Source organism: Oncorhynchus keta, unplaced genomic scaffold, assembly GCF_023373465.1.
Source record: "Oncorhynchus keta strain PuntledgeMale-10-30-2019 unplaced genomic scaffold, Oket_V2 Un_contig_13038_pilon_pilon, whole genome shotgun sequence".
NCBI lineage: Eukaryota > Metazoa > Chordata > Actinopteri > Salmoniformes > Salmonidae > Oncorhynchus > Oncorhynchus keta.
Genome location: NW_026278097.1, coordinates 27,217 through 37,625, shown reverse-complemented (window position 1 = coordinate 37,625; position 10,409 = coordinate 27,217). Strand labels below are relative to the sequence as shown.

General features: G+C 40.5%; 1 protein-coding gene across 3 annotated transcripts in view; it reads right to left on the bottom strand.

The window, feature by feature from the left end:
* Positions 1 to 676: 676 nt before the first annotated feature.
* LOC127918070 (zinc finger protein 239-like) overlaps positions 677 to 10,409 on the bottom strand; it is a 19,889-nt gene continuing 10,156 nt past the window's right edge. For 2 of the 3 annotated variants that reach the window (XM_052501265.1, XM_052501264.1), the window contains one exon: positions 677 to 2,045. In XM_052501265.1, coding sequence (XP_052357225.1) covers positions 1,084 to 2,045 — 962 coding nt within the window. In that variant the 3' untranslated portion in view covers positions 677 to 1,083. Of the gene's footprint in view, positions 2,046 to 6,147; positions 6,266 to 10,409 lie in introns of all 3 variants that reach the window. The other variant, XM_052501266.1, reaches the window with a different exon arrangement.

The window sequence follows — 10,409 nt, the reverse complement described above, 5'->3', positions numbered from 1 at the left end:
AGGAAACGGTGGAGCAACTGAAGGTGTTGACTCTCCACATCTATCAAGACAACTGGAGCACTGGGCCAGACACTCTTTAATAGAACCTGGACCAGCTCAGGTGAAAAAACTTCCCACTAACGAGATGGACAAGCCAGCACAGGTGTAACACATACTGACTAACGAGGTGACACCAATCAGTGCGTCCTACGTGCTAACAAGCTATACGTGCTAAAGTCCAACCTCAAAACATACATGGAAAAACCAAAGCCTGTATCACCTTCCCCCTTAAGACAACAAATATATCCTATATTTTTGGACAAGTTTGCTCACCACCAGAAAACAACTTCCAATTTACATCATAATCAACTACAATGCTTCACCTTCTCCAATATAAACATCGTGTCTACTGGCTGTCAACAATTAAAATCAAGAAAAATAACAAATTTCTAAATAATAATATACAATCTTCTCATTTTTCTTTCTATAGAATCCTAAAACTCACTAGCTTCTAGAACTCTCGTCCCCTTGGAACGAGCCCAAACAAAACTAAATCTCCAATACAGGAAAAACGTGCAGTCAAAATAAATTGTGATCCATGGCAACTCACTGACGAAACGCAAACATTTTTGACTGCCCAGTACGGGAATAAAGACAATTTGAATTTGAATGTTGTCAAAGAAATACTGGAGTGATGTCAGATTGTTAATAAAATTAATTATAGACCAATTTATTATACTGCTTTCATGTGTGTATATACACAAACATCTGCAACAATTATCATATTACATGCATTTTTTTTCCGCTTGTAGAAAACAGCTCCCTACATGTTGAAGTGCTGCATGTTGATTAAAGTGGGTCACCAACACAGTGAGTGTAACACAGCTCTTTTTTTTGTTCGTCACTTTTTGTTTAATAATACTCTTTCAATTCAGAGCCTGGATTTCCCCCTGAGGTTAATATCCATATCATGCTGCAATCAATTGAACAGGGTAAACGAAAAGGTAGAACATCATTAAAATACTCCTACTACAATGTTAAAACATTCTACATTGTGACATCATTAAAATACTCCTACTACAGTGATATCATGAAACAACTTCTTCATGTATGTATTTTCTGATGTTTGATCAGAGATCTTTTATCAGAGTATCTCTTGTCACATTGATCACAGCTAAAAGGTTTCTCTCCTGTGTGTGTTCTCTGGTGTACTGTCAGAACGCTAGATGTAGTAAAACTCCTCCCACATTGATCACAGATATAAGTCTTCTCCCCTGTGTGTGTTCTCTGGTGCTGAGTCAGATGGCTTGCTTGAACAAAACTCCTCCTACATTGACCACAGCTAAACGGTTTCTCTCCTGTGTGTGTTCTCTGGTGTACTGTCAGACCACTAGATGTACTAACACTCCTCCCACATTGATCACAGATATAAGGCTTCTCTCCTGTGTGTGTTCTCTGGTGTACTGTCAGAATGCTAGATGTAGTAAAACTCCTCCCACATTGATCACAGATATAAGGCTTCTCCCCTGTGTGTGTTCTCTGGTGCTGAGTCAGATGGCTTGCTTGAACAAAACTCCTCCCACATTGATCACAGCTATAAGGTTTCTCTCCTGTGTGTGTTCTCTGGTGCTGAGTCAGATGGCTTGCTTGAACAAAACTCCTCCCACACTGATCACAGCTATAAGGTTTCTCCCCTGTGTGTTTTCTCTTGTGTAATGTCAGACCGCTAGATGTACTAAAACTCCTCCTACATTGACCACAGCTATATGGTTTCTCTCCTGTGTGTGTTCTCTGGTGTACTGTCAGACCACTAGATGTACTAACACTCCTCCCACATTGATCACAGATATAAGGTTTCTCTCCTGTGTGTGTTCTCTGGTGTATTTTAAGTTTTGATGAAGATTTGCAACCTTTCCCACAGTCAGAGCAGCAATGAGATTTCTTCCCTGTGGGTCTCTGCTGGTGTTTCCTGAGGGGTTTTGATTTGGAGAGATTCTTCTCTGCCTCGTCAGCATCATGAGGTTGTTGAGGCCCCCCAGAGGATCCACGATAGTCAGGTCTCTCCCCTGTGTGAACAAAGAGTCAGACAGGTGGTTTAAGGAGAGCGATGCACCTATTGGAGATGTCTGATAGTGGTGGTGCGTAAATACTAATGATTTGTGGAGCTTCTCAAAGTAATTTTCTCTTCACCTCAAACAGCAAGTAAACAAAGTCTTACAAATACTTTGAGGAACTATTGATTAGAGTAAAATATTTCCAGCTCTCACTCTTGATAACCACTCGACTTCTTATCCCTTTCACAAGTAGCCTACAGTGTCCCAAACTCTCTGGTGCAGGAAACAGTTTTATACAATGTTGCCATCACATTTCAGACAGACCATAGAACTTTAAACAGTGTATCAACTATGTAGACAGGCCATGCGCAGCCAATGTGATTTATTTTTATCTGGATATTTTCTAGATGTTTTTATTTGTTGGCTTTATGTAGGCTATTTTTACATAGTTGGCAATGGCAGTAAACATTATTTAGATTTATATCATTTTCATTTATATAGAATGTAGATTAATCACAGACAATGATTTTGAGATACGATTAAAAATCAAAATTAATTGTTCCAGTAAAATGTGAATAGGAAAATCATAACTGGCACCAGATCAGTAGAAATGGTCAGATAAATTTGCACTCCAAATGGAAAAGGTTGCCGACTGCTGTTGTAGTCTATTACTAAAAACTTCAGGAGCATAACGTCAGAATTCACAAAGGCCAGCAGCAGCGGGAGGAGGAAGAGTTTTTTTTTCTTATGGTTTGGCCATCTTGATCTCTGGTTCCCTCAAGTCATTTGTGTGTCTCAATTATTTAGTAAAAACAGGTGATTCCTATGTTGATGATGTAAAGAATATTTGCTGCTCTGTGGTGTGTAATGAGGAGCAACCAGACGCTGCACGCATTTATGAAATTGCTTATTCCAGTTACTAATATAATGACAATTCTAATTCTAGATTTGGAATAGAATGTGCAGCACCTTAATTATATTGTTGTTTGACATGACTACAAATTAATAAACGAGGGAGGAATTACTGACAGAGTAGGAGCATGGTGGAGACATCCAAGAGAGGAAAATCAGGAAGGGAAATGACAGCAAGTAGTGCAGACGAAAGGGTTAACAAGTTGGATAAACAACAGATGTGCTGGAATGACAACAATATAGATGCTACTTTGAGAACACAAACTCACATCTTTCACAGCACAGAGCGAGGGAGTCCGGGGGATGACTGGAGGAGCAATGGAGGAAGCATTGAGGGATTATCTTGGCGGGAGTACAGTTGGTGAGACTGAGTGGACGATGGTGAAGAACAGTGGAGTGAAAAAGGCTAAAGTTGGTAATGAACAGCAGTTTTGGGTCAGAGTTGGAATCATCAGCAAGGATGTTTCTGTGGGTGACCTGTTAACGGTCTCAAAGATGGTGAAGTGGAATCGGTTCGAGTGACCAGGAGTGGTATGATGCCGATTGTGTGTCAACAGAGCAAAAGGAGAAAGCTTTGTGTGGTTTAGGTTAAACATTTCAGGTAGGTGGATTAAAATTAATGATAGACTGAAGGTTTTACTGTGGTTTGGTGAAGTGGTTCTCCCATCTGATGTAAAACCTGGGTAAGTGAGATATACAGAAGCCGCTGCAGTGTTACAATTGTAAAAAAGGTTGGACATGTGGCAAGTGTTTGTTGAAGGAATGAATATGTCATAGTCAGATGAAGCATGTTGTAATTGTAATGGGAATCACGTTCCCGAGTTCCCGGAGTGCACTGTATGGATGAAGGAGGTTGTAGTAGCTAGGATGATCAGGTCCATCCAGCAGGTATCCTATGTGGAGGCAGTGAAAATAGCTGAAGGAGTAGAGAGGAGAAGGTAGTGGATGTCCCACAGTCTGCAGTGAAGCCATGCAGGAGAAGGATCCCAATACACTAATAGTGAACAAGGTGGACTTTGTTGTGTTTATAGAGCAAGTGAGAAATTGCATTAATAAATTATTAGCAACCTTCGTCTAAAACTAGCAGTTTCCGCATTAGCTTGGAGTTTCTACAACAACATTGGTTTGCATTGCCCTCACTGCCGCAGTGATAAATTGCATTAATACTAAACTAATACAACATCTAAGAAGCTAGACATCATTGTGAAGGCAGCAAATAGATTTCTGGATCCCCAGGACTTCAGACAAAATGGTACAGGGAGAACTGAATGAAGACGTTCCAGCCCTCTCAGGTTCATGAACCTGTGTGGGGATCTGAATAGTACCATTTTTGTTTGAAATTCAGGGTAGTGGAGTGAATTTGGTTCATGTTTATTTTAGGTAATTAGTATGATTTGTTAATCCCAATTTTTTTGCATTTTGGTTACTGTAGGTGGCAGCAATACACCTGATGAGTGTAGTCTGACAAACCTCAGCGAGGAAGACATGGTAGGAACCAAAGTGATGGTCAGTATTTCCAGTTGACCCTAATTAGATGTTACATTACATGTCGTTTTCTTACTTCATGTAGCTGGCTTGCAAGCCAACATATTCATACTTCGCCTACTCCTCTCTGATAAGATACCGCTGCACAGACATGCTTATCTAGGCCTACACCAGCACTGGTACCAGGCAGTATTAGCTAGCTACGTTTGCTCTGACTCTTAATACATTTAGCAAGCTAGCTAGCCCGCTAACTAGCGATTAGCAGCTAGCATTATTTGAGCAACACCTTGCTAAGAAAAGACAATATTTCACCTTTAATATAATGGCATGAAAATAATTGCTAGAATATTATACAATGACTTATCAACAGCTCTACCAATTTGACCCCAACAGGAAATCTACACTGGTAGTAATAGTAAGACCCATTTACTATATAACCATTGATTCTTGAAGAATATAACTTACATGTGCCTCAAATGTTTCAGCCGTATTACCCTACCAGAAACCAAAACATAAGCTCGTAATAACGCCACTGTTTGTAAACTAATACTATATGGCTGAGGAGTAGGGTCGATCCAAGCGTTCTGACCTCACAATGACAGTAAAGCACCCAAGCTAACTGGCTAACGTTGGATAACTTGCTGGACACAAATCAGAGAAAACCTCACTCTTACCATTTTACTTGCCCTAGCAGAGCTGGTTAGGCTGTTTTCATGTGATCCAGAGTGTCGGTGACTAACTGTGCTGCTGGCAACAAATTATGTTGTTTATTATGTTGTTTACTGACACCGGCCATATTCAATGGGTGTTGAGCGTTATTAAATTCATCAGGTATTCTGCTCTCTAATCAAGTCAATAAACATCGGGTAGTTAGTTAGAATATAGTTACTAGACTGGCAGGTTTGATGTATAAGTAGCCAACTAACGTTAGATAGCTAGTTAACATACCGATACATACTGCTGTAAAGATATGCTATTGGTTTTGTAAGGACAGTGTAGCTAACATAACGTGTCACGTATGCATATATTCCACCATTTTATTCAAATCTGAAAATGTTGAAGCCACGCCCATTTCCTTAAGAATTGCATTACGGGCCCTAAAGTACTGCGTGTATATGTCATATTTTGATGAATTTAGTACTACATCCGGGAACTTTTGGCATACTAACTACATCATACTTTAATAAGCAAACTATATGCTCCATTAACATCAAATAGTATGGTTAGTCTGAGTATTCTGACACAGCTCAGGTGTTGGGCAGCAATTTAAAAAAAAAACTAGGTTGCCCCTTTAAAAAAGCCACACAACAATCAACCAATCTGCAGTTCAACCAATAACAAAGCTGTAATTACACCACTGTTTTGGTAATAAGATGGATGGGGCTGGAGAAATGTAACTACTCTCAAATTCATAGACAGACCTATGGATGCAAGGACTGACCATCCATGATATCAACATTATGTTTTGAGGCTATACAGTGTTGGTTTACATTGTTTCTAAACATTGGAGTAAAAAAAAGCATATTTGATGATCTGACGTGGTAAACAGTTTAACTAAGCTCATAAGGCATGCGTTATATTCTTCAAGAATCAAATGCCTATAAATTAATTAATTTAAAAGTCAAAATATGGATGTAGCAATTGCAAATTTCCCCTTTAACACCACACATCAGTTCAACAACCGCAGAGTTTGTGCTTCTGTTAAGACAGTACTTACTAGTGTTAATCAGGGCCGGTTCATCGTTAGAACCATCGGACGACTTAAGATGCGTTTGGGAAACCGGGCCCAGATATCCAGTTTCCTCCTCTTCTTCATTGTTCGATGACACAGTCACCTCCCCCTCTTCTTCTTCTTCTTCTTCTTCTTCTTCGTCTTCTTCTTCTTCTTTCACTGAAACGTCGTCGTCTTCCTCTTCTTTAACTGAGACGTCATTTTCTTCTTCGTTCACAGTAACAGCCTCAACCTCTACTTGTTTTTGTATTGTAACAGCCTCCTCTTCCTCCACCTCTTTCACGAGAGTTTCTTTCTCCATCCAGTAGACCGCCTCTTCTTCAGCAGGAACGTGGTTAAGTTTGAGACTGGAGCTATGAGGCATGTACTGAAGTCGCTAAGCAGTATAATTCAAAGCAGTGACCCTTTATCAGCAGCACGTGATCAATGACGTCTGAAGAATAATTTCGTCGAACACCTGATTGGTATTGATTAATTTGGGCTCGTTCGACATTGCAGCCGACAGTGCAGGTGGCTGCTGACTGCTGACGGATTAATTTACAAATCACCTTGCATCATAAATAACTACTCATTATGAAAAGCCAACTGACATTTACTCCTGAGGTGCTCCTGAGGTGCTGATCTGTTGCACCCTCGACAACTACTGTGATTTTTATTATTTTACCATGCTGGTCATTTATGAACATTTGAACATCTTGGCCATGTTCTGTTATAATCTCCACCCGGCACAGCCAGAAGAGGGCTGGCCACCCCTCATAGCCTCTCTAGGTTTTTTCCTAGCCACCGTGCTTCTGCACCTGCATTGCTTGCTGTTTGGGGTTTTAGGCTGGGTTTCTGTACAGCACTTTGAGATATCAGCTGATGTAAGAATAAATACAAAATACTCTTCCATTTCAGAGCCTGGATTTTTCACCTGAGGCTAATATCCATAACATGTTGATATCAATTCATAAGTGGGCAAAGGTTTAGCCTTCTACATTGTGAAATCATTACAATACTCCTACTACAATGTAAAAAAAAAAATCTACATTGTGACATTAATTCCTTGAAATCATGAAACAACTACTTCATGTATGTATTTTCTAATATTTGATATCTTTTATCAGATTATCTCTGGTCACAGCTATGAGATTTCAATCCTGTGTGTTCTCTGGTGTAGAGTCAGATGGCAAGATTGACCAAAACTTTTCCCACACTGACCACAGCTAGAAGGTTTCTCTCCTGTGTGTGTTCTCTTGTGTAGAGTCAGAGAGCCAGATATAGTAAAGCTCTTCCAACATTGATCACAGCTACAAGGTTTATTTCCTGTGTGTGTTCTCTGGTGTTGAGTCAGATGGCAAGCTTTTAAAAAAATCTTCCCACATTGACCACAGCTATAAGGTTTCTCTCCTGTGTGTGTTATCTTGTGTTGAGTCAGATGGCAAGCATAAACAAAACTCTTCCCACATTGACCACAGCTATAACGTTTCTCTCCTGTGTGTGTTCTCTTGTGTACTGTCAGATCTCCAGATTGACCAAAACTCTTCCCACATTGACCACAGCGATAAGATTTCTCTCCTGTGTGTATTCTCTTGTGCACTGTCAGATCTCCAGATATAGTAAAACTCTTCTCACATTGATCACAGCTATAAGGTTTCTCTCCTTTGTGTGTTATCTGAGGTATTTTAATGCCTGATGAGGTGAATCTCTTCCTACACTCAGAGCAGCAGTGAGTTCTCTTCCCTGTGGATCTCTGCAGGTGTTTTGATCTGGAGAGACTCTTCTCTGCCTCTTCAGGGGCGGCAGGGTAGCCTCGTGGTTAGACATGCCTTGTAAAATAAAGGTAAAATAAAATAAATAAATAAAATTCAGCATCATGAGGTTGTTGAGGGTCCCCAGAGGATCCACGATAGTCCCCACTCTCTCCTGTGTGAACAACAAAGTCAGATGATTAAAAGCCCACAACAGCGGAAAACCACTGTAACAGAAAGGTGAGGCCAACAGAGTTGCCATGATGTTGTACAACAATTGATGCCTATAATGAATGTTAAAATGATTTGACATTTGTCTTAAAATGAGCAAGAATAGTCATATTTTGCCTTGTTTTCACATTAGTAGTAACTTTGATGATCGTAGACTAGAAATAAGTTATTCATGTTGTTGAAACGCTAAGCAGTGTGCCAGACAACTTTTGGTCTAGGCCCCTTTCTGTGTTTAATAAAATTGTGGCTCAAGGGCGATGCACACACAATTTGATTGCAGAAACACCTCCCTGCTAAACTAATGAGGAAACCGCTAGTTATGGATGTAGGATATCTGCTAATGAGGAAGCGGATAGTTATGGATGTAGTATATCTGCCTGGAGCAAATATGGTGAGCAAAGATTTAAGTTTTTCACAATGTATTCTGAATATGAATGGGGGAAAACTCAGGGGAGTAACCTCCATTTCCAGGTTGCTTATGAGAGCATTTCACACTACTTTGGATTATAATTGTAAGGCTCATTTGAATGTCCTGCTTAATATAATGTTTGCTACAGTATTAAGAATTATGTGTAATTATTGAAGAACCGCGTTAATGACAGTTTCCATTTGGATGATGCTAATAAAGTTAAGATTGTTTTGTATTTCACCTTTATTTAACCAGGTAGGCCAGTCGAGAACAAGTTCTCATTTCCAACTGTGACCTGGCCAAGATAAAATTAATTAATTAATTAAAATTAATTACAATTTAGCAAATTAACACTGGAGTGATGGATGTGCAGATGATGATGTGCAAGTAGAAATACTGGTGTGCAAAATAGCAAAAAAAGTAAATAAAAACATGGGGATGAAGTAGGTAGTTGGATGGGCTATTTACAGATGGGCTGTGTACAGCTGCAGCGATTAGTAAACTGCTCAGATAGCTGATGCCTAAAGTTAGTGAGGGAGAGTCTCCAGCTTCAGTGATTTTTGCAATTCGTTCCAGTCATTGGCAGCAGAGAACTGGAAGGAAAGGCGGCCAAAGTAGGTGTTGGCTTTGGGGATGACCAGTGAGATATACTTCCTGGAGCACGTGCTATGGGTGGGTGTTGCTATGGTGACCAGTGAGCTGAGTTAAGGCGGCCTAGCAAAGACTTATAGATGACCTGGAGCCAGTGGGTTTGGAGGCGAATATGTTGCGAGGGCCAGCCGACGAGAGCATACATGTCGCAGTGGTGGGTGGTATATGGGGCTTTGGTGACAAAACGGATGGCACTGTGATAGACTGCGTCCAGTTTGCTGTGTAGAGTGTTGGAGGCTATTTTGAAAATGACATCACCAAAGTCAAGGATCGGTATGATAGTCCGTTTTACAAGGGTATGTTTGGCAGCGTGAGTGAAGGAGGCTTTGTTGTGAAATAGGAAGCCGTTTTTTAATTTAATTTTGGATTGTAAATGCTTAGTATTAGTCTGAAAGGAGAGTCTAACCAGACACCTAGGTATTTATAGTTGTCCACATATTCTAAGTGAGAACCGTCCAGAGTAGTGATGCTGGACGGGTGGGTGCGGGCAGCGATCAGTTGAAGAGCATACATTTAGTTTAACTAACGTTTTAGAGCAGTTGGAGGCCACGGAAGGAGTGTTGTATGGCATTGAAGCTCATTTGGAGGTCTGTTAACAGTGACCAAAGAAGGGCCACATGTATACAGAATGGTGTCATCTGCGTAAAGTTGGATCAAGGAATCACCTGCAGCAAGAGCAACATTGTTGGTATATACAGAGAAAAGAGTCGGCCAGAGATTTGAACCCTGTGGTACCCCCATAGAGACTACCAGAGGTCCGGACAACAGACCCTTCGATTTGACACACTGAACTTTTGAGAAGTTGTTCTGAGAAGTAGTTGGTGAACCAGGCGAGTCAGTCATTTGAGTAACCAAGGCTGTTAAGTCTGCCAATAAGAATACAGTGATTGACAGAGTCGAAAGCCATGGCCAGGTTGTCTCTTATCGACGGCGGTGATGATATAGTTTAGGACCATGAGTGTGGCTGAGGTGCACCAGTGACCAGCTCGGAAAACGGATTGCACAGCAGAGAAGGTACGGTGGGATACAAAATGGGATACAAAACCTCTTGGAACTCTGGGGGTGGTATTTCATTTTTGGATAAAAAAAACTTTCCCCTTCTTAAACTGGATATTTTCTCACGACAAGATGCTATTTCGCCTACAAAAATATTTTTTTGGGGGAAAAGGAACATTTGCTATCTAACTGGGAGTCTCGTGAGTGAAAACATCCGAAGTTCTTCAAAG